This window comes from Syngnathus scovelli, chromosome 9, assembly GCF_024217435.2.
Source record: "Syngnathus scovelli strain Florida chromosome 9, RoL_Ssco_1.2, whole genome shotgun sequence".
Classification (NCBI taxonomy): domain Eukaryota; kingdom Metazoa; phylum Chordata; class Actinopteri; order Syngnathiformes; family Syngnathidae; genus Syngnathus; species Syngnathus scovelli.
Genome location: NC_090855.1, coordinates 7,400,877 through 7,428,214, shown reverse-complemented (window position 1 = coordinate 7,428,214; position 27,338 = coordinate 7,400,877). Strand labels below are relative to the sequence as shown.

Here is a 27,338-nt window from a genome sequence, read left to right as displayed (position 1 = left end):
CAATAGGACTCTGCGGTCTGCAGACTTGGGTCAATAAGTGGAGGTCAGAGTTCACAGAAAATAGAAGTAGCTCCCAACAGAGGTGAAGTCAGACCTGAGTGTAAAGGTTATTAAAGGACCCAAGTTTGTAGAAGATGCCGCAACAAACAAACATAAATAAATAAGACAAGACATAACGATAGACATAAGAATGACAGTCTTGCATTTAGAAAAAAAATAACTCACTTTATTATGACAACTGAAATAGATAAGGAAACATCGACTGAAAAAGCATTCTAGGGATCAAATGGTCATACAGTAGATGTCTACAATATAATTCAAACTAGGGAACAGCAATTGGCTTATCACCATCAAGTCAAGAATCAATCTGAGAAAATTGGGGCAATCTAACCACTTGGGGAAATCTACAAGATATATGTGGTCTTTAGATTCTAACTGTGTTATTTGCTGGAGTTGTACAAGTAGCAATGTCATATTTGGAATCTACACATTACTTAAAGTGCTATCTTGCTCCCTGGATACTTTGAAAATACAAATAAGGAAACAATTCCAAATCCATGTCTTGGCTTTAAAATCCAGTCATTTCAAGATAATTGGCACTTTCACAGGGTGTTAAAAAAAACAAAAAAGGCCCATTTGTTTGTAATAAATTCATTTGACCCATAAATACTGCTTTGACTCTTATGTACAATATTATCTTTTTAAAATGGAGAACAGTTTTTATTATAAATATCTGAATTAAAGTGGAAGGAATATCTTAACATTTATTTAAAAGAGTTAGCAGAAGAAACTATTGCACTTTGATCCCAGTCTACAAGAGAGGCTTCCTAAACACACTGACTCAAATCTGACGTAACGCTTACTAATAGTCCTTTGAGCCCCGGCTGCCAACTTGTACATCTAAATTGGCAACATTATGAAGAAGGATGTTGTCATCTCTGCAAACACCTTATGCAATTATCTGTACTTTCTTAAGTTCGCTGAAATGTTCTTATTTTCCTGCAAATTTGACCAGAAATAGACAAACTGAAATTAAATGGTTCAGAACAAATTCCATGATGTTATTTTTGGTAAAAGTCAAGTATTTGCTTGCGTATAAACAGCAGTACAGGACAGGTGGTTTAAATATCACACGTACTGATTTCATGGAATCTTTCCTCAAAGACTCAAAGAGATCATTTAAAGTATTCTAAGAATTGAAACCCGTTTGTTTACTTTAGTGGTTGTCCAACGTTAGCGTTAAATTCCTAATCATGAAATAAAACTTGTAAGAAGCGGTGAGAATGTCATGATTACAGGACATCTTAATGAATTAAATGACAGAAACTGTACATATATTTTTTAAAGAAGTCACAATGAAGAACATTTAAACAAAAATAGGTTATTCATGTTTTTGTGTACAATTTGGACCTGAGAAGTAACTAAAGCTGTCAAATTTATGTAGAGTATCTAATGGCACAAATGAATTTAAATACACAAGTATAGTGCAGGTACCTCAACACTGTGCCCCGACATATAATGCCATCACGTTCCAACACTGGCTTTTGTTTGTTTGAAGGTTTGAAGTGCTGAAGTCATTCATGTGAGTGGTCAAAACCAGAAGGAAACAGAGGGTAGCCACCTATTTAAAATTGATGAGATCCCATTTCCACCTGATATTTATTTGGGTGAAAGCACAATGCCAGCAATCTCAGATTCACATCCAGATCTCAAAATAAAATCAGGTGGAAATAGTGGAAACGCATTCAGTTGACTTTTGTCTTTCCTGAAATTCTTGTCCATTTTCTTGCTATGGTGTTAAAGGAAATACAGTTTATTACGGCAAAGCTCTTCATTTTTAGAGCTCCAAATTGACAGGGATGTTACTCACAAACAGAAAAAATTAAGTCTGATGACCTAAAGCAAAGGTGATCAATAGCAGACTGCAGCACCAATCTGAACCTGGTAGTCTTTCTATATGAAGTCAAATTTTGACAAATACTCTCAGGGGCTACTATTATTATATTTGTTTTAATTCCTTCAATTTTAGGCACTTTAGGCAATATGTAAGACTTATTTGAGAAGAATTAGAATTGTCCTTCCAATTCTGTGTGAAAATCAACATTAAATACAGAATGTATTTTCCTGAATTGGACCTTTTTAGAATAAGGCCCCTGATATAAACAAAAGGTCACACTAATAATCAAAGGCCTGAGCTGTAAGTTGTATTCGCATGGGAGTAGTGTTTCTCAAAATAAATATTTGTAAGAACAATTATCATTTATAATAATACTATAACTATTGTAGTTGGATTTTTTTAGCTAAAACTTTCTTTAGCGGGTTAGTCTAGTCTACTTTTGATGGATTTACCAGGCTCACTGTATATGATATCATCAAATGGCTTGAACAATAAAGATCAATGCTGTCATAATAAACTGCAGTTATCCTTTAAAAACACAGCCAATGGACAAGAATAGCTGACTTGAGATACTGGAATCCTTTATCTAAAATTTGGTGATCACATCTGTGATAGGCACTTCTATCTACCAACATTGAGTAAAACAAACAGTAGCTGCTCTGTGGCTTCACTCGTATCTCAGTCCAAAAACAAGCCGTTGTACCTTTTATTCATGTTGATGGCCCAGGCCAGCAGTGTAAGTGTGCTTTAGAGATCCATGAACAGACAGGAGAGAAGAGGACAGTACTGATTGAACTAACCTATTCCCCCACCAGGAGTGCGAGGAAGCAATACATTGAGCAACGCAGACAAACACTATCATACACACCAACGAACGCCCCCCGGCTCAACAGGACAGCTCGCTTCGGGTCAAATTTGGGGGGGGGGATTATAATGTTTAAAGGCGCATAACACAATAAAGTCACAGTGTGATTCCAGTCTGCGGTTTGTTTGTTTTCCAAAATCACACATTTCTTCCATTCATTTCTGTCTGCATATTCTACCATCATAACCTTCATTATGCAGTCCCTTGATTGAGGTGCCAAATATTTATACTGCTAGTACATAATTAGCTATTATGTAGACATCCATACTGAAGGAAATCCGCAATTCCGATCGAGCAGTATCATCTCCTATAACAAACGATTCTAGTTGACTATGGCACTGAATTACAAGTACATTCTCTAGTGGCATTAAAAGAGGGAATTTATTCCCGTAGAAGTGAAGACATCTTCAGTAATGAGCGGCTTGTTGACACAGATGTCTGCTTAAGCATGTCCGCAGTATTTAATTGGAGCTGTCAACCTTGCCTACAGCAGAGTCTGCAAAAAAGATGTGATTCCACACAGACTTGTAGGCAATGTCAAGGGTTATGAGGGTATTTCATGGTTTCAAGGCAAATGACTTTGCATTCAAAAGTTCTTTGCAAAACCTCTCTGAAATAACGTTTGCTGTTATTACTTTCACCTTTTGGGTTTAACTGTCCACAACTTGATGTGGAAGAGTGACAGAAGATCCATTTAGAAAGGAACCTTGTTTGTCTCTTCCCTTGAGGAAATAAGTCAGCAGCTCCCCCTTTCCTTTCACAAATATAGGACCCCTCCTCACAAAGCGGAAGCCATACTCTTTGAGAATGTTGTAGCAATCCTCCACCACCTGAGGGAAACACAGGTAAATAACAGTTTACCGTTATGCAGATTTAGCAACAGTGCTGTGTGCTATTTGCAAATTTCATCCAATATATTTCTCAAATGTATTTATATTTCCCTTCATAATAATAATGTGTTTTTCTTTCTAAAATATTCAATTCCAGCCTCATGTCTTCTTTACAATGGTGTTACACGCCTAGCATGACTTTTCCTGAGTAGTTTCTTCCATTTGCCTTTGCGGACCCTTGTCAATCTGTATCAGACTGGATGAGGAAGTTGGATCACAGCCACTTTCACATCCCTCCGGAATGTTCCATCAAGTCTGATCTCTGGCTGGGACAAGGGCACTTAAGGCCACTCTCAGACTTCTTAAATCGGTCCTTTCTTAACTTGGCTGGAATATTGGATGAGGACATCTGCCATGGTCTGGGGGTCCACAGCACTGTTCTGGAGCAAGTTTACCTCAAGGACCTAAATGTACATTGCTACATATTTTTTGCAAAAATGATTCTGCTACTTAACTGCAAGGGTGGCATTAAACGCAGTCTTACCTCAAGCCAGAGTTTAAGGTTGGCTGCATTAGACCAGATGAGGCACATTTTGGCAAACTTCAAATTGACAACTATTCTTCCATACACTATTTTCCATTTTTATACATTCTCAGACAAATTAATTCCATACTTTCCACATTTGGGTAGGAACCGTGCCATTCCCATTCCCTTTTGTGAATACTGTTAAGCACACTTGAGTCCCTTTCAAGGCGCCATAGCTACTGTATGTAAAATTAGAGTTTTTTGTTATTAAAAAGTGTGACATGCAATGGAAGCAAAAGTGAAATTGGGGAAGAAGACGCGATAGACTTGAATACATTCAGTATTCTGATTTAAAATGTAATATGGAATCCCAAATAAATGCCTCCTTAAATAGTAGGAGAACTTGATTACGATATAACAAAATAAAAATCTTGATTTAAACGATGCTTCAAGAATAGGGAAGGAAAAGAAGAAGCCAGATTTAATAACGTGAAAGAATACGTGAATTTGACAAAGAGGCAAAAACTATTGCTTTACCTGAATATTTCCCATCACCCCTGTGGATTCCATACGACTGGCAACATTCACTGTGTTTCCCCAGATGTCATAGTGTGGTTTGCGCGCCCCAATCACACCTGCTAAAACTCCTCCCTTATTCAGACCTAATGGACATAGAGCATTGATAAAAATAAAGAAGCATAAGAAATTAGGTAATGCCACTTGGAAATGAGTAGATTCAGAATCAGACTTTTATCTATATTTTCCCTTTTTTTTTCCAAATCTGGATCTCATTTTTCTATTCAGATATGGTAGTAAAGTGAACTTATCATGTGCTGTATTTATACGTATATGGGTCATCAACCAGCCAACCCTTTTTTGCACACGGCACTATTTAATCAGAAGACTTCAGAGATCTCGTAATACATTTTAAAGTAGTCAAGTCAAGCTCAGCTGTGTACGTTATATGACCAAACCCAGAAAGTAGGTTATTTTTTTAAATAATTATACAATTCTGCATGTGCCTATGCCAAATTGGGACACGTGATGGCAATCTTTCTCTGATAAAAACCTTTCCTTATAATATAACAGTGGACCTTGACTTCTCAAAGGGGATAGGCACCTGGGTCGCTCGCAAATACAACACATTGAACTGAAACTTGAAAATTGAAACCCACTAAAATGCATAGAAAAAAAAATTCCTCAACAAACTTTGCAAAACAGTCACGATCGATTTTCCATGAAAAATGTGAGGTGGGGTGCGGCGAATATGCAAATTCACAAGTGCCGAACCGCGAGTAATCGAGGATCCACTGTATATTAAAAATACAAATTGCGTACGAAAATAGCTATATTAAAAAGACGTACCGATTCGTAGCATGAAGTTATTGAATGACTGGTAGTTTATGTTCATAAGCGTAACCTTCATGGCTAGAGCAAAATCTGCCAGGTCTGCCAGATGCTGCCAGCGCTCTCTGTCAGACTGCTCCTCCTTCTGCCGAACAATGTTCAGTTAGGTGTAAAGATTTTTGGTGATAATTTGATCACTTACACGAACCAAAATGAACCAAAGTGAAGTAAGTGTTCTGACCTTCATACAGTTGTACCCATTGTTGACATCAGGAGTAACACCTGATGCGGCCATGTAGGTGCTTCCGATGGTCTTGATTTTTGTGATGCAGCGAAACTGAGGCTCGTCCAACAACTGTAATGCGTACAAGTCAAAACGATTAGCTCCATCCAACACAGCTATTTCACTTCTAACCAAACCAATAATAGCAGATACCCTAATTCAACTGAATCCTATGACCATAACCTGAGGCAAGAATCGTTTATTTTTCTTTTAGCAGTCCCATGACCAGTAATGGTCATTCACAATTTGTGAACTAATGGGATCTTCTTATGACATTTTATAACGAGGGTCATTTTTTGTGGACAATAAAGAGATGAGGCAGGAATATGTAAAAAGTTACATTTGGGGGGGTATGAATAATTTTGGGCATGACTGGATATGTGAGTAGCATAACAAACAACCGCGAGACAGGCTAGGCGTGTTTCTGTCAGTCGTCAGTGAAATGAGGACAGACGAAAACCAACTTACACTGTCAAAGTCTGAGATGATCTCATTGAGGAAGCGTAAGCATTCGATGCCTCCATTATTGATGCTCTCCTCTGTGTAGAAGTCGGAGAAGTTTGGGATGGATGCAAACATGACTCCAATTTCATCATACGATTGACTGTACAACTCCTAGAACACATCAAGTTAACACAAGATTGATTTTTTTTTTTGACATTTCCCATCTGCAAGAAGCAATGTATTATATACTGGCAGAATGAAGGAGGAAGTGGAATAATAGACCAGCATTGTGTCAATGTAAGAACTTTACCTCATCTCTTTTCTTAGAGCCCAGGAAGTGCCGAGCTACATGTTCAGGAAGCATGTTGGTCACTAATGCTTCATTCCATCGCCTCATCTCATATACCTTCTCTTTCTGCTCATGAACCTCAAGCTTCCACAGGAATAGGGTCCGAGCAAGCTTCTCCACCTTCAGATCAAAACAACACTCAACATAGGTTTTGACTAGTCAACACAGCCTGCTTTAATGGCTCACAACACAGAGGTCCGAGTCCTCATAATTTTAGGAAAGCTATTATTAAATATACTGTATGGGTATCCATTTCTTTAAAAATATTGTTGGCAGATGAATATCAAATTACATACCAAATTATTTTTCGACTGCTAGGAGTACCCAAGAAAGAGGTAAAGATTTTGTTAGAGAGGAATCCTTGATTGAGATAATAGTTACTAATAAGCGTGTATTTTAATTTTACTATTTCGCATTACATTTATTTTTAATAATTTCCCAAGGAAACAGTCATATGCATAAAAGAACATGAATTTTGAGAAAATGCAGTATATCATGTGCCATACTGTGAATAATGTCAACTTACATGTCGGGAGAAATAATAAAAGCTGACCATCATAGTGAAGATCATAATTGTCATTGTCAACTTGGATGGCACTAAATATGACCTGAGGAGAAAAACAATATTAGTAAAATATTCAAACTTACAAAATCAGTTATAAAATGTGTGCGAGTGTTTAGCAATGACTTTGATGGATAAAGAAAGTAAAATATGCTAAAATATAAGCCTGATTTTTTTTCCCCTTCACCTGTAATCCTGAAAGCGCGCCATGTCATAGCGGTCAAAGATGTTCCTCCAGCTGTATATATTGACAACACCGGTCGCCACTGTGATGAGCAGCATCAGTGTGAGCTTGACCATGTGACTAACTTGAACCAACATGGTGGTAGCCATAAGCGCCAGTACAGCAATGTAGCTATAATATTTGGGGTTGTTCAAACAACCTTCAGAAGGGGACGCAATAATAGCACTTTGAGGCAGGCAGCTCAGCTGGAAGAGGGACAGAAATGGTTATGATATAGTGCAGCTCTCCACAAAGATATAACTTTTTGATACTGTATACAAATCTTACCATATCAACAATGTCAGCCATTGTAAGTATGAAGATAGCTGCCATGGCCCAGGTGTTACGAGCCCAGCGGGTATGGTCAATCCAAGTTGAAAAAGCAACAAGCTTCTTAGGAAAAACCTTAAAAAAAGGAAATGAAAATAAAACAATGTTGTTTTATGAAACTGATGAAAACCCTTATGCAAATAAGCTGTATAGAAAACTGATGGATGGATGGATAGAAACATCAGATTCATTCATTGAACATTTCCTGTTCAAATGGCTTAAAAGTACATTTTCAGTTTTCGTCCCGAAGACTTTTGTCACCTAAACACCGAAATTATCTGCAGATGCGTCAGTCAGCTATTGGTCCGGGTCGGGAAGGATGCCTAGTCACAGAGGACAGCCTCCGTGGCAACCTTGGGTCATGAAAGCATTTTTTTCTCTTTTCCTTTTTAAAAGGTTTTTAAGGTATTCTAATTTATTTGTCAGTTTTGGTTTTCAGCCTTGGCCCCACCATTTTCAGTTTTCATTTCAGTGCATCACTAGAAAATACCCTCATAAATCAATTGTTAAGTGTGGTAATATTTTGGCCTATGTCTATGTACCAGGTGTAGGACATTCTATTTTTGTTTCCATTTGATGTAATCTTGATCTTGACAGAAGAACCTGGAACACTATTAACAGTGGCTCATCTGTATACTCAACTCAGCACAGTCATTTAGTGAGTGCTGTGAAATGCCTGAGGGCTCAGGCAATCAATTCTGCTAGAGTGAATGCATTTGAATTTCTATGGAGTAGAGGTCTGAATCAAAAGTAGTGGCAAATAACAGACATCTTTAATGAGTGTGCTACCATATGGAAGCTTTCCCTTAAGCAAACATTTAATAAACGCAGCAACTTTATGAAATATTTACCATTGTGACAAAAAGCCAGATCTTTGATTGATTGAACAAACTCTAAAGTGCTGCAGACCATAACTAACGTGAACAAGCAGGAAACCTATTATTACCATTGAGAACACTCTGCTGAGGTCCATCAAATGCGATCCAGATTCAAATCTTAATGTGGGACAAAATATATCATCTGTCTGTCAACAGGCCCATTTGTCTTGGCCGTTTTCCTAAAAACCTTTGCAGAGGAATTGATCTGCGCTTGAAGCGCTATTTTCCAACAATCGATGGGTACATCCGCTATCCGTAACCCGAAAAGACCATGCTTTACTGTCTCTTATCATGAGAGGTCAAACATGATTCTATTTTCTTTGCTTAGGTGCGTGTTGGTCACTTACAATTTTTCAAGAGGCAAAGGAAAGGCACTGATGATACTGTTGGCATGTCATTTGCCATCTTTATTTTATGCTGATTAGATAGGGAAACAAGCGTTATATTCTATTTTTATGTAGCTTAGAGATCAGGGATGGGCAACTTGAATGATGGAGTGGGCCACAATCTTTTATCAATGCTACTACATACTGTAGGACCTTGCACAATCGGCCTATACTTGATGCCTAATGAAATGCATTTTTTTTTTATTTACACCAAAAATTCCTCATAAAACACTGAGAAAGTTCCAATATGCATTTTCCATGAAAAATGATGGTTGGCTCAGAATTTGGGCACCTGCCAGTTTCCTAATATAGATACATTTATCTATCATTTATTACGTTTATACTAGAGACTTTTTTAACATAAACAAGTTTGGGATTTGCAGAAATATTTTTTTTTATCATCATCATTATTATTATTATTATTACTATTATTATTAGGATTATTTATGTACTTATTTTTTACAAATAACTGCATTACAGTTTTCAAAGTATTGCACTTTAGATTTTTTTTTTTTTCAAGACAGAAGCAACAAAGAAAATAAGGTGAATAAATCCTGACTTCAATGGGCTGTATGAAAGATGCAAGACATTTAGCTGGCTTAGAAAGTACACTAAGTACATGTTAAGGGAGCTCAGGCAATGGGTAGAGGTCTTGAAAACTTGATAAAATCATCCTCAAATAAAAGCGTAAATGTGTTTAAACACACCCTGGGGAAGATGGCAGCCAATGAACAGATTGTCAGGATTAGGAGCAGGACTTCCCCCACTGCAAATGTGATGTAGTTTGTAATCAATCTGTTAGAAAGATCAAAATCTCATTAAAGAAGAGTCAACAAGCAAGAACATAATGGAATATTTAGCAAATTAAAAGCTCTACTAAAGTTCAATAGTGAAACCCCCAAATAGTACTATTTACAGTTGTAATTGGCAAAAGCATGTTTCTACCCAGCGCCTTTTGTTCAATTAAATGAATATATTTTAGGATCAATGCCACAGGCCTGAAGAACTAACCTAGGATCTATGAGGGCCCCCGTGGCAGCAGTGAAGAGCAGCACCACGCAGGAGCAGCAGAAGGCAGCTCCACTCTGCTTCTCCTTCTCCACCGAGTAGCGAGTCTCCAAGTCGGGGTCAACAAACCTCAGAGAGAGACGGTTGGTTTGCTTTCCCTTCGAACTGACGAGACAAGAGAACCTCACACCAAGCATTTCATGGTGCATCACAGTGTTGAATACGTAACATCAACAAATTTCCACTTGATTTTATTTAAATCAGAGATGACTTGCATCTCTCAGGTGATTTTTTTGCGCTGATCCTGAATCTGCCCTGTTTTTTTATTGTTTTTTGTCTCTAGCACATCAGATTTTTTTTGTGCCAACACTATGATTCAGGAGCAAAAATCATCGGAACCAGTTAAAATAAATATATTCATGGGCTATAATTTGACAATGTGACTTTTTTACGTGAAATTAAAATTGCCAGCTGACAACATGCCCCACACAAAGTATAATGGTGATGAAACACAGAAACAGAAGTTATTTGTTCTAATTAGTAAAACCTTTTATTTTTTTCACTCTGTATTTCCGTCTAGGCTCTCTGTACAAGCTGACAGAGATAACCTTTAAACTATGAAAGAAAAAATTAAACTCACGCTTGGACAGTTTCTCGCTCCAATAGTGCCTCATTCAGCAGTTTGTTGAGCTCCTGTTCATTCTCTTGGGCATCAATCACCCTTTCAGCCAGGTCTCGCAGCCGTAGCCTTCGGCGAGGATTTGGGAAAGAGGGGTTTACCACCTGCGGTTCCACAAATCGCCATCATTATCAATGTCATTTCATTCGTCTTTCTAACACATTGCTCAAGAAGAAAGAAACACACACTGTAAGTTCATGACAAAACTTCAACTGTCACCAAAATTAACGGAATGTATCATGCATAATGACATATGGCTCCAAGATATACGTACATATTACATGCTTTCAATTTTTTTAAAATAAAAACTAACATTTTTGTCTCACATTTTAGTCTCTCTTTTTTTTTTTTAATTGAAGCCTGTTGTTCAACAGTTGTGCCATCTTAAAAAAATATATATATAAAAGCATGGGACTCCCGGCTGAGGACTAGTATTGTTTGTTTTTAAAACAAAAAAAGTGTTTTTAAAACATCTGTACTGTAGTCTGATCTGAGTGGTTACGAATGTTTACCCTTGTGTCAAGTTCTTCAGGTTCCTCTGGTGTGGAGCAGGCTGTATTCACACTGCCATTACATTCTGTGGTGTTGATCAGCAGAGGGGAGTTTCCATTGGACGAAGTTACAGATAATTTCTAATGGGAAACAGTCAACGGTGAAAAAATGGCTTCACCAATTCTTGTAATTATTTTGGAGTGGGGTTCTCCTGAATATGAGTCAATACTGTGTGTGTTCCTACTCACGACACTGTTGATGCCGTTTTTTCCCCCAGGTCCTTTGTTAACGACGACTAGGTAGGTCTCAAGTCCTCTCTCCCTCAGGTAGTCACAGCGCTCCCCTCCATTCCCTGGTTCAACTTCAAACTCCCCATGAAGACACTCCATGGTGGTTTGTGAGATGTGGACACGACTAGGCCAGACCAAAAAGAGGAATGGGGGGGGGGTTATTTGGAAGAAATAGGGTAAGGAGTTTCTTAAAAGGCCTGCTTTGAGAGTTGACTGCTGCGCTGGTGAACCATTGTGAAAAGTAGAGTACTGTTTATCATGCATACACTCCTGAATCATAACAAGCCACCAGTCAGGTTTTTAGTGGCTAGGCATGAATCATACTTTTTATAGAACTTGGGAGCAGCTAATCCAGCACGTTTACCAGAAGAGCAATTAAAAGATGAAGACTTGACACAGAGAAGTATTCCAATTGCAATCACTTAAGGTCCTCCCACTGCAGGTGTCTTAAATGTACATTCTTGAGAACCCAAATCACAATACCAAAAAAAAAGAACATCATTATAAAACAAATAACCCTATTGAATCTGCTCATGACCGAAAATTTATTTTAACAGTCAGTAATCTAGAGATTTTTTTTTTTTTTTTGATGCAGTGGATGGCTAAAAACAGAACCCGCTAATGCATTGCCAAATTAAAAATCCTAGCTATTTGACTATTATTTATTTATCTAAATGGAGCAGATTACGGATGTTAGGCCGAGGCCTCGCCTGTGATCTTCTGAGTGCCATTTTCGATTTTTAAAGGAACTACAGTGTGTTCTTACCCTGGAATCCCTCCAGCCTCCATCTTGTTGGCTACAGTGACATCCGTGGACCACACGTCGTATTGCCAACGTTTCTGACCAAGCACTCCCCCCAAGACTGTCCCGCTGTGCACTCCAACGCGCATGTCAACATCAGTTTGGGTTTTCTCACGCACATACCTAGTGTTTGTTCACACATACACTGAATTAAATCAATGCAAGGTCGACGGAGCAACAATAAAAACAAATCATTTCTCTCTCTCTCGCTCTTGCACGCTAATGCACTTTCTTTCATGACTACACAAAAATCTATATTAGTCTGTTGGAGCAATCAATTTCCCACTGAGCATGTGACAGACCACCATGTAATCAGTGATTGACTTCTGGCAACTTGAACTACAGCTCTATTGTATACTCACGAGATGGCCTCAACCATGGCGAGGCCCATCATGATGGAGCAGGCAGCATGGTCCTCCCTGTAGTCTGGCAGCCCACAAATACAGTAGTAACAGTCTCCTAGGATTTTGATCCTCAGCTGGTGATATTTCTGAAAAGGTATTTGGGTTTAGAGAATGATACACTTGATGATGATGCATGATATTAGCCTCATGATTACTTTTTGAAAAGTTTCAAAAATGTAAATTAATGTTAGCTAACTATTTAGTTTTACTCTGATTACTTTTACTGAGAGCAAAAGTAATTTTGTATGAATTATAAAACTATTGTCAAAAAGAACAGTGGATGTGTACAACCGGAATTTACTCACTGCAGCTAGTTTGTCAAACCGAGCAAAGAGTTCATTGAGCAGCTTGACCAGCTCCTGAGCGCTGCATGATGATGACAGCTGGGTAAAACCCACAATGTCTGCAAACAAAATACTGTACAACAAGAGATCAAAACAAAGCAGTTAGTTACACATTCAGTTGAAATGTGATGGAAAAACTATAAATGTCAGTTTACCATGCAGTAGTTGATAAAATTGAAAATGAAAAAAAAAAATCAACCTGCCGTTTGAAGCGGGGTCGGTGAAATTCACAAATTGTTTTGTGGGTTTCGCTATCATGATGGTGTCATTTGGTAAATTATTTTTAAGTTAATTTATTTTTTCATATTTGAAGACCCGTATTTGAAATAGTATAATTATTCTTATCATTTGTTGACATGTTTTGAGAATTCGGAAAGATTCATTTTACAACTAAGGCCTTCTTTTTAGATTCATGGATTCAATGGCTGACATTTTAAGGTTCCATTTGACATTACCTGACATTTTCATGTCTGTACATGTACATAGTGTTAAACTGTTGCATCTCTTTCTGACTAGGCTCCTTTTTCATGTCCTGCAGCATCTCATCGGCTATGTGTTTCGGAAGAATGGACAGTAGCAGGCGTTCCTATGAAAAAAAAAAAAAAAAAAGGTCATGAAGTTTCTGTGCATGATTTGGGAATGAATCAACTCACCAAGGAAGAACATGAATGACAAAAATGTGAATCCTAATTTAGGTAGCTTGTTGAGATGAAGACACTACTAAATGTTGAAGTTGGTTGTCTTCTTTCCCCAAATTGCTTACTGTCAATGTTTAATGAAAGCAATAACTGAATTGCTCATTCAGCACAGAAAGTAAGAAGGTTTTCCAATTACATCCCTCACTCGATGTCGCATACATTACAAAAGCAACATTTTGGGATCTTTTTGTGGACATACTGGTTGAAAACATTTAGTTTGTAGTTTGGATTTGAAATAGTATTTTTGGTGATGAGTCTTGGAACCTTTCTAGCACATCTCATGCCATTATGTTACATGTGTTAATGCACAATTGAGCATGCAGATGCAAAAATTGAAGGAGGGAGGGACATGGAGGGTTATGTGGGGGCGCTTTGAATAGGAATCAAAAATTCACAGTGGAGCAGCTCAGAAACAATTAACTGATCAGGTTGGCTGCATGATTATATATATATAGTATCCAAGGAGGCTAATTGTCATGGTAACAGACAATACAACAGACTCCACTCCTTGATTGGTTGGTGGCTCTCATCTGCCAGCAGGCTCAGCGTCTCATTCTGAAGATGATGAACTGTAATTAAGTCTGATATAAGTTGTCAAATTGGATAACAATTTTTTTCAGGATGGTAGATTATTCTGACGGACATAGCAAAATCTGATGCATCCAACTGAGGATGTTGGTTAGCTAGCACAGTCTTTGATAAAACACTGTTGAGCAATTAACCCAAGTGATCCCTAGTTTTTTGTTTTGTTTTCTATACTGTTTGTGATCAGTTAAAGATAAATACTGACAATGCTAATCCTAAAGTCTTACAAATCAAGTCAAGAACCAACAACATAAAGAAGAAGGCTAGAAATGCCTTTTGAATCTTTATCTTCAAAATGTACAATAGTTAACATAATAAAATATTTAGACAAAGGCATCTTGAATGATTTGACCTCTGACCTGTTGTTGGCTTTGCTCCTCCAGGTTGAGTTTGACTTCGAGGGATTGTCTTGCCTCGAGGAAAGCCTTTCTGTGCTTTCGGTCTGCCATGTAATATGACATGACGCCCACGGTGATAGCGCAAACATAGATCACAATATTGGCCAGAAGCTGAAAACACAATAGGGACAGTTTTGCAAATAGTGTTCAGTAACCTGCCTTTCATAAGCGTGTATTGACAGGCTGCCAAATCTGCAGCTTGAAATTTTTCTAATTATTATTGGCCAGCGGCATATTCTAAAATGATATTCAAATACAGCCCTTGGCAGATCATTCAACTTGCGGCTTGCACTGTGCTTGCTACTTTGAGATTTCCTTGTAAAATAATCATATGTCAAGAAATGGCAAATTTATAATAACCTGCCCACTCACATGCACATTGCAGAGAGCCCAAATGGATTATCACTCCAGCGCATATAAAGGGAAAATAGATACAGATGACACAAATATCAAATTTGTGACTCACTAGTATCTCTGTTTTCTGCTATTGGATCAAGGCGTAACTTTAAACACAGTTTTTATTGGAGAGAAAGGTTTTAGATAATAAACCGTAGACTTTCTTTTACGTATTCTCACTGTAACTTACACTATATGAGGAATGGGACTGCCTCGTTAATGTCACAGAACTTCTCAGAGGCCCAAAATAGTAGTTCAACACAGCATGTACATAGTTGTGTGCTATAATATTTTTGTATAATATATATTTTTTATCATTGTGATGTGACAGTAATGGAATTAAAAAGTGTATTAAGTCAAGTAATTTTCCACTGAAGGCCCAAGTACCAAATGCACAAATTAAATAGTAGTCTTCATTATTGAACAGGGCCTGAGAGGAATGCCATTCCTGATCATTTCTGAAAGTTCATGATGATGACATTTTAATTATTTTTTTAATTTAATTAATTAATTTAATTAATGATTGTTTCTTTCCTTCCTCAGTCTGTTTTAGCATTAATTTGCCTGAATTTCCAGAGACATAATATAAATATTGTTTTCTTTGCAGATAATAATAATGAAATAATGGATAAAAAAAAAATCACATGCTAAATGGAGCATTTTACAAGTGTGACATTCTGGTTCATTCTGCATGTTCATTGTCAAAGTGTTAAAGAACAAATTCAAAATAAATCTCTATTTTTCAACACAAAGAGGCACTCTATCTTTACCAACATTCGGTTCCCTTGATTCCATGATTGTCTTCCATTGGGCTCTTTTCTGGTTATGCACCAAATAATGTGAAAATAACTCCACTTATGTCTGTTTCTCAAGAGAAATTAAACACGCTAGTTGCTTTTTGGAAAAACAGTCGCTAGAGGGGTTGGAAAAATCATTAAATATAGTGACCAAATCATTAAACTGGCAACACTGATTACATTTGTGAATGAGCTACCCTCTGCCTGCAGCCATGTTGTCAGTGCAAGCAGTACAGATTAGAGGGAAGCTCTTATAACTAAAGAAGCAGATGGGGGGTGGGGGAATCAATTCACAAAACTAATTGTCTTGACAAATTAATGAATTGATAAAATTGATTTATCGTCCAGCCTTGCATCCCTCGGGCACCACAACACCTGTTCATTACGACATTGAGAGAAAAAAAACAACAACATTCACCCATGTTAACACAATGTCAAAGTTGGTTAAAATGCCTTCTAGTAGTAAAATTATTTGACTTTTAGCAGTGCCAGTGAGAGAACAATTAACAAACCAGGAACGCCAATGCTCAGTGATGACATGACTTTGGTGACTATAACAGCAAATCTTTTATCATTGTTTTTAAAAACAGCAATAAACAGCAAACAAACAAAACTATCATTTGGAATTTACAAATTCAGACTTCCCTAAACAGAGTATAATTTGTAATATTTTAGATGTTCTTCGTTTGTACTATTTTGGACCATAAAATGCTTGGTTGTTTTTATTTTGACAGCTATACAATAGGAGGTTTCAAAATCCAATTGTATCTTTGAGCTAAGCGGTACGGAAAATGGATGGATGGATGGATGGATGGAGTTTATATCATATCTCCGACTGTGAAGGGATTCAACTTTTACCAAAGCAAGCAATCTCAGGAGGCGGCCAATTTTTCAATAATTCTCCACTGAAAATTACATCACAGTTGGTCAGGGCTCAGTTTCAGAAAACTGGTGAGCTTGAACAAAGTTAATTGATTCATATCTATTTTTTAAATTAATTATCCAATCAATCTGTCATCTGATTTTTTTTTTTTTTTGCCTAATATCGACATCAGCCAATGGATCAGACCCTCCTAGGAAAACCCCAAATACGTGCCTGTAAGGAAAACACTTTACTAGCCAATGAGCATCTGTAGTGTGCAAGTACATATTTATTATCAGCCTGTTGCTTATTTCACTTTTATGCAATGTGTTTCTTTACTATGCAAAGCAGTATTTCAAAGGGTTGTATATGTTGAACCTCAAGAGCAGTAAAACATGACGAAAAATACATCTGCAACATTTGTTTGGTGCGTCATTATTTGTATGATCAGCTCAGACTGGTTTTAATTTTCTTATGACCACAGTTTGTGCAGTAAAACAAACAGGTCTGTGACGGGAAGCTCGCTATTGAACAAAGACTTCTTTAAAAGTACAGAATAAAAGGCACAGGGTAGTATCATCGGATTTTACTTTTCATTGGTGTTGTTACGAATAAATAGTGATTATTACATGATTCCTAATCAATTAAAGTTGGTTTGATTATGGCAATAGGCAAATTTCCCCCCCCATTTGTTCTAATTGTTATACAATCTGTTGGTTTACCTTTTAAATATCAACAAAATGCTAAATTTACTGAATTTTCATTCCTGGTTTAAATTGTGATTTTGTCGATGTGCTTAGATACTTTGGTTTCTGTTTTAAAAACTAAGAATTTGAGTTGGAACTATATGTATTGTATTTTAAAATGCACACTTTCAAAATCACTCTAAATATATTTTTTTTCTAAGCTTCCGTATAGTACATTCGCACAGTTTACTGATATCCTTTATTATTAGAGCGAATAACATGAATGAACAGATTCAAAATAAAGTGTAATTTTTTTTTTAAATCAAGGTTAAAATCTGTTATTTTTCCCAGACCTATGATTATGGTAGTTTTAAAATCAATCTCATTCTTCCACTGTACGTACTTTTACAAATTTTTGTAAGCTGCTTTTATTCCTTACTTTTTAATCTCTTTCACTATGTTACTACTTTTCAACGTTTTAATTTCAGTATGTGAAGCATATTGAGTTACATTGTGCATGAAATGCACTACAAATCAAACCATTTAAATAATAATAAAATGTGTGATATGTCATTTTCTGAGCTGGCTGGCTCTAAGATGGCGAAGTCAGGGCAACAAATCAGCGAGATTGTGAAGATAATACTTTTCTGAAACTATACACGAAGTCTCAAATAAGTACTATCAATAGAAGGTCAATGTTTTGGTTGTCTCTTGTAAAATAAAAACTGATGAGGTACCGCGACATATAGTGCTGTAGATATTTGGACAATGTTCCTGAGCTATTCGTGTCATAATTCTTAAAGCATGCCAAAGTTCAATACTATAAAAACTGTATTTTCATCATCACTGTGTTGGTGCTTAAAGGCAATTCTTAAAAACTCATCCGTTGCCAAGTCTCACCTGTCTTCCAAGTGCTGCCCCCTGGATGTCCTCCTGTTGCTGCTGGGCGATGGTGACGCCCAGAACTAGGGTGTGAACGCCGCAGGTGACCGTCGTGATGAGAACGATGGGAGTCAACCTCAAAGGCAGAGTCAGGAAAAAGGAGAAGCTGAAGAAAGCCTGCCAGCCCACTGTGTCACTAGCCTGGTGAAAGCGGGCATAATTCAAACCCAGGTGGCAGAATATTTGGGCCGCTATGAGCACCCACAGGGCATAGGGTACCACCCGCCTTGAGATGCGATCTGGCAGCAGCCCAAAGCGACAAAGCAGGTAGAGGACAATGTCTGCTAGCAGCCCCATGGACGCCACTAGGACGGAGGCCAGTTTGTCACTGGTGTAGACCACCGCACACATGACAATAACGTAGCTGTCGAAGAGAGCAGCAAACACAACCAGCACCAGCAAGGTTTCGTGTCTTTGACGCCTGAAGTAGGTCTGGTAGAGGTTCTCCAGGGACTCCGGTGCAAAGGTGAGGAGCATGAAACGGGGCAGGCAAAGGCAGCATCCCGAGCTCCTCACCGTGACCTCGTGTGTTCGCCCGACAACCTGCCCGGGGTCGGAGGGCAAAGTCACTGAACAGTCCGCGGAATACTCAGCAGAGTACTCAGGCTCAGAGAAGGCTCGGTTCCGAGGCATCATGAAGGTTAACTGTTGGAGCTTTGCTGATTTCTTTCCAACTTGAGACCCGACGGTATCCACGCAGGCGTTTTTGTCAAAGTCTTGAATGCTTCACCAGCTTACCCCTACATCTCCTTGGATTCCAGAAGTGTACGAAATTCCTTCCGTGTGTTGATTGTCTTATTGGACTGACACTAGAAAGGCATACACTTACATTGCTGCATTTGGGCTCACTCCATCGAATGCTGTTGCTTGGCTCAGTCCTGTGTCATATCCACAAACTGGGCACGCCTCTTCAGCAACATGATCCAGAGATTGTCTTTTCTCCCCCCCCTCACTCAGCATCAGCAACGTGACTGGTTCACAGTCTCATTTCCATAGTGGCTCTCCACAATAATGCACCCAGTCTGAGTGGCTGAATTGAAGTTTAGATCCCTTGGGGAGACATTTCCATGAGCTCCCATCACCATCATTCCACTGGCATGGACAGTATGTTGCATGTTGGCCTTCCATAGTCACACTTCATATCCTGAAATGGGAAGACATGAAGGGGAGATATACAATGAAACAGTCAAACTCATCATCAGAATTACTATGGATGATCTTGTATGCAAATTGTTGGTGGTACTGTTCCTGGATATATAATGGAAGGTGAAAATTTTGGTCGGTGAAAATTTGGTTCATGTTGGAATCTGTATTGAGGGCAAAACAGAATCGTAAAGCATTGGTCGTTTTTGGCATCATTCGAGGTCCAGGCCCTGTGCTGTGGGCCTACGTACCTGACTGACTGACTGACATGACAACATGTTGCGCGGAGCCATACGGACAGTTCTTAAATGCACTTCCACTTTTTTTTTTGCCTTGTACAAACATTGAGCATCGCCACAATAATCTGCGTCCAACCGGCCGTACTGAGATCTGGTGTTCATCTTTGCCGTCTAGCAATCCTCTTTCCACTGATGTTGCAGCATTTGGGAGTTTAAGAATGTATAAACTATTTATGAGATGGCAATGTTTAGTTTACGTTGCGCTTCTGCGTCCCGATTTAGAATTTTATCGCGGTAATTGTAATTTCCTACCTCAATTGAGAGCTGATATTTTGTGACCATTCTCCCAGATGTCGTGAAATTCTTCACTGATGCATTTACCTACCTTAACGTAGATCCAGATTTCGGGTGCTATCCTTACTATTTGAATCTATACGTGGGTGTCGTCGGTAGAAATCACAGCAGCCTTGACATTTTTAGTCCTTGTCTGCAGAGAATAAATAAGTACAGTAGAAAAAGTAGCCTCAGCATAAATTCATTTGTTGTGCGTGTTTTTTTTTTTCTTTCTCCCTGGTTGGGTGTTTTCCGCAGAAGATACAGCTTCATCACGAACTGTAAACACCACGAACACAATTTCCGTTTTTTATGTTAAAATAAAATGTGTTTGACTAAACTAGGACATTAGCAGCATAGTAAATAAAGTAATTCAGTAACATGATAGTAATGATACAAGTGTGAAAAATGTTGAAAAGCTCAGCTAATGTAGAGTTACATCGCTAACATATAAACTATACGCATACAACTATCACAATCATAATTAAAAAGTCATTAAACAAATTCATTCATACTCAAAAGTGATCATGGGACAGATTATTTTCAATATTTTAATGTAAACCAATTCATCCATCCATCCAAATGTCTGTCAATGTATGATTAAAACAAAGTTGCATCTTGCTCTTGTTTCGAAGGAAGAGCCATGCTACTTCCGTTATTGTACTTGCATTTTCTTTCATGCTTTACACAAACATCTCCACATTTTCTATTTCAGTAACCCCGCCCCCTTAAACAAATTAATAAGTACTGTACTGTACCTATTTTTATTTATTTGTTTTTCAACTGACATCTTACATCTGACATCAAATTAATAACTAATGCACTCATAACCTTGCATTATCAATGTATCAATATCACTAAAGGTTTTAGACTGTAAATGGAAAATTAAAGATGAACATACATCAAGTAATTTGGAAATTTATATGTGAACATTTATCACCTTGATAAAACCGTACTATTTTGAAATTACTGCATCATTCTTTTCAGCTTGAATAAGATCTAAAAAGTCAGCTTCTGGGCCATGTTCCTTTTGTTTATTTATATGAACACTAATTATCTCAATCAGTTACTTTTCCACATTATAAACACAAAAACAAATCATTGAGGGTATCAAAGCATCCATATAAGAAAAGCATACAGGGGAAAAAATCCAAATGCAATCCTAACGGAATAAGACTCATGAATGTTAATGCAGCTTGATTATCTTCTGCTCATTGGGTTCTCAAAAACACATTCTCAGAAACGTACAGTGTGAAAAGCACTATGTGTAGTGTAACAGCCAAAATGTTTTTCAAACTTGCAGGAACTGCATTCAGGGAAAGAAAAACTTTTTGTTAAGCTACAATTTGCTGCTCCAATGTCAATTGGTAAACCAGGGTCAACATTTAACAACTCCAATGCCTAGGTTGTCAAATGCTGAGGGATTCATATCTAAAATAAAAACTAAATCAAGATAAAGAAAGCATATATACATTTTGAGGTCAAGACGTTAGAAACTATTACAAATCTGACACGACTATACTTATATCAAATGAACAGACACGTATGTATGTCAAATGAACTATGCCGAATGAGTGCAATTCACTGCTTGATTCTAAATGATCAAATGCACGATTTAATGCAACCTTTTTGGCAATTACTGAACACTGCTAGAAGGCCTGTGCCTATTGATTTTTCCACTGAAACCCTGTGCTTACCATCATCAATGCACTAGTTGTTGTCCATTTACGCCTTGGTGACTATATTCCGATGTTATTTTAGGGACTTTGATGCCATTAGTGATACTAGGTTTTGACTTAATAATATCCAAAGAATCTTAGTTGCTGAAGCAAACTGCAGAGGGTGTGTAGTCTACAGATTCATTGCCATGCATTTTAATGCATCAACACTAAGTAATGCATCTCTATTTTGTGTGCAAGGGTGATATGGCACAGAAGAAAAAACAGATCACTTATGATTATGAATTAACTGGAATATAGCCATGGAGTATGTAGATTATTTTATATTGTGAAATACACAGCCATGTCCCTCTAAATTCCTGTATTCTATTTTTGTTATTTTAAGGGTAGACCATGACACATGTTGCAGACATTCAAGGTAAATAAACATGTTTGTAAAATTATCACATTTGTATTTTTTTTTTCCCTCTCTACCACTATCTACCTTAGAGGGATTTAATGAAAGTGTATTAAAATGAATCGAATTTGTAAGTAAAAAAAAATAAAATAAAATAAATTTTAAAAAAGGGCATTTTTTTGTGCAACGTCACGGCGCAGTTGACGTCGACGGTGGCTGCTGACGTGTTCGGGAAGTCGCTGCACGCCGCTTAAACGTGTCGTCACTTCGCGTTGCATCATGGACGCGTCGGCCATTTTACACATCACAAGACTTTGATCGAAACTGACCAGAATGAAATAATCTGCTGTTGCATTTGTAGACCCGATTAAATGACTACATGAGGAACACCGAGCCATTTGCACAGGTAGGCGATCTCAAATTTAATGATCAAATATAAGAATACTGTATACTAGCAGGAAGTCGTGTTAACTAGCCTTTAGCTGTTCAACTAGAACGCACACTTGGTCACAAATAACAGTCACTCACTCATTTTAAACAAATGTTTCCCAAGAAAAATAATCGGGATTGTTTGTGCGTTACACTCATATCGACGCACAAGGAGTGCTCACATACCTGTCATTTAAAACATTCGTGGGTTACAGTATTTGAGCTGAATGGCTTCAATGCTTGTGTTCAGGATTTAAATAATCTGCATAAAACTACCATTTAGTAGTATGACACTCGTTAGTGGAGAAATGCTGTTACTGTAAATACGTCATTCTTTAACTTGCGATGAAGTCAAGTCACAGAGCTTCAGAGCAGTCTTAGTGCAACCTCCTGCCACATAAAAAAAAAAAAAAAAGTACAGCTGGACTTTTCACAATGGATTGCAATTGGATGTCAACGCTGATTGCACGATTAATTTATGTTTTCAGAAAGCAACTTGCAAACTGTTTTGGGGAAAAAGCGAAGATAACAAAAACATATAAAAAGGTCTATTTAAAAAGACACAGGGGACTGAGGTGAGACTGCTTAGGATGCGCTGAGGCTTTAAAAATGCTGTGGTATTTTTGCTGACAAGGCAGAAGGCGCATGCTTGAAATCTTTCAAACATTGCCTCCAATTTAGCGTTTTTGTTTAAAAATCTAGCATTTTTGTAAAGCAGTAAAAACTGCAATGAATAAAAACTGAACATTTCTCATTTGAACAATTACTGCTTAAAATTTGAAACGTAAAATGTCAAGATTGTGTTTAATTTAAAAAGGGAGTAAATGTCACTGCCTCACTGTCAAGTGATCATTTTGGTGCCTTGGCAATATCATCTCCATCTTGTCATCCAACAGCCAAAGGCCAGATCCTAACGATTTGATCCTTAATCAAACAGGCCAAACCCACATACAAACACATTAAAATAACAGTACGGTTAAAACAAGTAAAACTTGTTCTGTGCAGATACTTAGTAAGCCCTCACAGCTCACCAATATAGATTTTTATGTGTCTAGGCTAATTAGCAGTAATATATGTGGCAGACACCATGAATAAATGTTAAATTGAGAGAACTCGCCTGCTCTATTAATACAGAGTGCATCTTCACCCTTGCACTCCCTCCAACAGGTGGCACCTCAGCAAAAGTCAATGCTAAATGCTCATATGTTTTCCTGCAGGTGGCCTTGCATGCAACGCTTTTATGAAGAACTGAGTGAATTGTTGGCCAGCCATGGGCAAACGGAAGGTGCCAGATCTCTACAGAGCCCCCTTTCCCCTGTACTCCATAAAAATTGACCCTAAAGCAGGACTCGTGGTCTTAGCAGGAGGAGGAGGAGCTTCCAAGACTGGCGTCAAGAATGGTGTGGTAAGCACAGTGCACAAGTTATTCAACTTTCTGTTCAGCTTAAATGTCTTCTAACTCACATGTAATGTTCACAAAATATTCACACCTGTATTACAGCACTTTCTGGAGCTACAGTTGGTTGGCGAAAACCAGTACAGTGCCAGCCTGCTTCATTCACACGACACTGTCACACGTGCCACCATGAATTTGGCGTTAGGCGATGGGGTGATTGCTGCAGGTCAAGATGGAACATGCTCTTTGATGACATTTGCTGATTGCACACAGAAAAGCGGAGGCACGGCTGCTGATAATGATGGTATGCAGTGCTACGTTTGACCTGAAACTTGACTACAACTGTCTTACAAAAGGTGTAGGAATTTTAAGATGTCTGTTTTCAAAACCTTATCTTCTGTGACACTCCCAATCTCTGTCTTCTACGTAGAAAACAATGTGCAAAAAGGTAATGCCAGGCAACGAGGTGGTAAACGAAACAAAGGTGGAAAGGATGATGCTGCTGCTGTCACTGGGTCTGATATGAAGGATGAGACGGCACACATCAATGTGACAAGACTGGCAGAACTGCAGTCAGATCTGAACCCTGAGGACCCACTCCAAAAGGTGGTCAGATTTAGTCATGACCTGAGCCTGCTCCTGACAGGAGGCACAGACGGACACATCAGAGTCTGGGAGGTAAGCGTTGCAACTTCAGAACTTCACTTGATATTATAGATCGCGTTGATTTCAATCAGTTAAATCCTAAATTGATTTTCCTTCCAGTTTCCATCCCTGAAGAAGAAACTTGACTTTAAAGCACATGAAGGAGAGATAGAAGACCTGGATCTGAGCCCAGGAAACAAGGTTGCATACAAACAACCGCTTTGTCATACTGTACTAATGTAAACCATGACTTTGACTTGATTGTTACAATAACTGTTGTTTCCATGCAGCACCTGGTAACTGTTGGCAGGGACTTTGCTTGCAGTGTATGGCGCAACAACCAACAAGTTATGCGTCTTCAATGGCATAAAACGATGCCTCAGATAGCTGAAAAGACATATAGGTATATGGCTTGCAGGTAAAAAAAAAAAAAAATCTTTTCATCATCTTGGTTATATCAGTGTACATGTGTATGAGCATCATAATAATGTGTTGACATGGTTGTGTCATGTTCTTCAGATTTGGAAAGGTAGAAGACCAAAAAGATGAACTTAGGCTTTACACAGTTCAGATCCCGCATAAACGAGACCGAAAACCTCCACCGTGTTACCTCACCAAGTGGAATGGCAAGAGCTTCCTGCCTATGTTGACAGCTCCCTGTGGGGCAGAGGTCATTTCAAGCTTTGCTGTCAGGTAAGATTCAATTTCACAAGAGTTGTTAGTTACGCTTGGGTCACGCCATCTGTTCTGGACGGTCAGGTTCATTCAGTGTGGTATTCTCAAGGAGCAGTCGTGTGTTTACTTTTCATATAACGAAGCACAAAGCAAATGCATTTTGTTAGTAAATTTGTTTGTCTCCAACAGTGACTCTGGAACATTTCTTGGACTGGGTACTATAACAGGCTCAGTAGCTATCTACATTGCTTTCTCCCTTCAGGTAGTCACATTCTTAAAAGATTTTAATCATCACAACTGCCCTGCTCTCTTATGATAACTTTGTGTTTCGTCTATGCATGTCCCTGCAGAGGTTGTATTATGTGAAAGAGTCCCACGCCATTGTTGTGACGGACCTGGCTTTCCTCCCCGACACATTCAAAGGGCAAAATATCAAAGGAAACAATGAAACGGCTTTGTTTAGTGTGGCTGTAGACAGCCGCTGTCAGCTCCATGCCGTCCACAACCGAAGTACGTCCTGCACTAGTGTCGGTTTATTGTAGTATATATAAAAACTGAGTATGTCTGTAATTACCTGTCTTTCTTGTCGCCTTCAGGATCATTTCCCCTCTGGTTGGTGCTGTTCTTCTGTGGCCTCGTGGTAGTTGGACTTGTACTGCTCCTCCAGTATCTCTTCCCAGGCTTTTTCTGAGTTTCAAAATTCTCACAGGTTGTCCAATGAGGAGCTTGGACATATCTTTTGCAGGCCTACGTCGATCCAACCTATTCAAATCCACCAGTGCTGCACCATTGACCTTAAACTTCTTTTATGATGCCGACATCTCCCTATGCGGCTACTCAGGGTTGTTGATTTCTGACACGTTAGCATAACACAGACACTCAAAATGGGATTTGAATGGTTTTGATTTACATGTTTTATGTTTTGATAGCATTGATCATGTCTCTTGGGAATCATGTTAAATGCCACATTTAATATCCAATATTCCTTAAGGAGCCTTAAAATATTTAGGTTTGACATATACATATATACATGTTTATTTATATTTATGTTATAGTTATATCATAAATTACATATGTGATGTGTATTGTTTATTAGATAATACAGAATATTACTAAAGAGACACCGTTGATTACTTTGCATACACTAGTGGGCAGCATACACCCGGAAAATGGGACAACACTCTAGCCAGGAGCTGGCAGCTAATGAAATGCAGTAGCGGGTCACCCACAACATATATTAGATTAATGAGGAATAAAAATACAGCTGTATGTTTTATTCACCGGTATTTTCTTATCAGTCGATCAATATGTGATATTTTAAAACAAATTTAAGATGTTTGATGTCAGAATTATTCAACCTATTATGTTGAAATTAATTTCAAACATTCCGACTGCAGATGTAAAAATGTGAATAAAATTTTAAATGAATGAAACTTATTTGAAGTCATGATTACTTGTTACTAGTATTGCAGAAAAATGTACACACACGTCTAAAGGAATCTCAAGTCGGAATCGTCATGAAGGAATCCGTGAAGGCATTGATTTACCTAATATTGTATGGTAGCTATGTATCCCATGAGGGTAATTAAAATTTTAAGTATGCATTTGGAATATGATAACAGCTAAAATTGACTCCATTTAAGAAATTCCAAGATTGACCTTTGACCTGCGTTTTTATGGATACCATATAGCTTCCATGAAGCATTTATTGTTACAAAAGGTCTGTTAATCAAAGTTTTGTCAGTGTTCTGAAGAATCTTCAGAACACTGAAGAATTAAAGACGAGTTAGAGGTAGTAAAATTCTTTTTTTAAATCATAATAGAATGTCGCCCTCTGCTGGTCACATGGCTTGCAATTTTACCGGCGCATGATAAAGTGAACGCAAATGGGTAGTACAGACTTGCAACTATTTGTAGTGCGTCCAATCAGGCAACTCTTTGTATGACAAGAGTGTAATTTTATCATTTTAATTTCAGTTTTTACTCCCACATCTATAAAGAAATATTGTGAGTAACTCGATTATTCTTGCAACGACTCTGCATTGGCGTTAAAATCAGATTATCTTTATTTTTTTAACACTATGAACAAACTAATGTAA

The 27,338-nt window shown here is 38.0% G+C and overlaps 2 protein-coding genes across 3 annotated transcripts; one reads left to right on the top strand and one right to left on the bottom strand.

Moving 5' to 3' along the window:
• Positions 1-204: 204 nt before the first annotated feature.
• adcy3a (adenylate cyclase 3a) lies at positions 205-20,313 on the bottom strand. 2 transcript variants are annotated; one of them, XM_049730570.2, is made up of 21 exons: positions 20,071-20,313; positions 18,262-19,447; positions 14,582-14,731; positions 13,395-13,525; positions 12,901-13,012; positions 12,554-12,681; positions 12,156-12,314; positions 11,348-11,513; positions 11,120-11,239; positions 10,569-10,711; positions 9,932-10,093; positions 9,628-9,715; positions 7,615-7,731; positions 7,291-7,532; positions 7,068-7,149; positions 6,503-6,661; positions 6,217-6,363; positions 5,707-5,820; positions 5,484-5,607; positions 4,656-4,780; positions 205-3,592 (listed from the first exon to the last, which is right to left on the bottom strand). In XM_049730570.2, exons 2-21 carry the CDS (start codon positions 18,937-18,939, stop codon positions 3,413-3,415), a joined length of 3,327 nt encoding a protein of 1,108 aa, XP_049586527.1. In that variant the 5' UTR covers positions 18,940-19,447; positions 20,071-20,313; the 3' UTR covers positions 205-3,412. The 2 variants fall into 2 exon arrangements, with proteins under 2 accessions (XP_049586527.1, XP_049586526.1); XM_049730569.2 differs by having other exon boundaries at positions 5,484-5,610; positions 20,071-20,312.
• A 2,022-nt stretch (positions 20,314-22,335) lies between these two features.
• Positions 22,336-26,672, top strand: preb (prolactin regulatory element binding). Its single transcript, XM_049730572.1, has 10 exons — positions 22,336-22,500; positions 23,741-23,928; positions 24,025-24,223; positions 24,350-24,597; positions 24,685-24,765; positions 24,855-24,982; positions 25,084-25,257; positions 25,429-25,501; positions 25,590-25,749; positions 25,836-26,672. The coding sequence occupies exons 2-10, from the start codon at positions 23,794-23,796 to the stop codon at positions 25,928-25,930; spliced, it is 1,293 nt and encodes a 430-aa protein (XP_049586529.1). The 5' UTR covers positions 22,336-22,500; positions 23,741-23,793; the 3' UTR covers positions 25,931-26,672.
• The last annotated feature ends 666 nt before the right edge of the window (positions 26,673-27,338 follow it).

What these genes read in the sequence shown, in the direction of transcription:
- adcy3a (XM_049730569.2), bottom strand. Translation starts at nt 18,939, where the DNA reads ATGATGCCTCGGAACCGAGCCTTCTCTGAGCCTGAGTACTCTGCTGAG. An exon ending in AGGAGCAAAGCCAACAACAG is followed by an intron (nt 13,526 to 14,581) that starts GTCAGAGGTCAA and finishes TTTTTTTCATAG; the next exon opens with GAACGCCTGCTACTGTCCAT. An exon ending in CTGAAGAACTTGACACAAGG is followed by an intron (nt 10,712 to 11,119) that starts GTAAACATTCGT and finishes GTGGAACCGCAG; the next exon opens with GTGGTAAACCCCTCTTTCCC.
- preb (XM_049730572.1), top strand. Translation starts at nt 23,794, where the DNA reads ATGGGCAAACGGAAGGTGCCAGATCTCTACAGAGCCCCCTTTCCCCTG. An exon ending in CTGGCGTCAAGAATGGTGTG is followed by an intron (nt 23,929 to 24,024) that starts GTAAGCACAGTG and finishes CCTGTATTACAG; the next exon opens with CACTTTCTGGAGCTACAGTT. An exon ending in GACACATCAGAGTCTGGGAG is followed by an intron (nt 24,598 to 24,684) that starts GTAAGCGTTGCA and finishes TTTTCCTTCCAG; the next exon opens with TTTCCATCCCTGAAGAAGAA.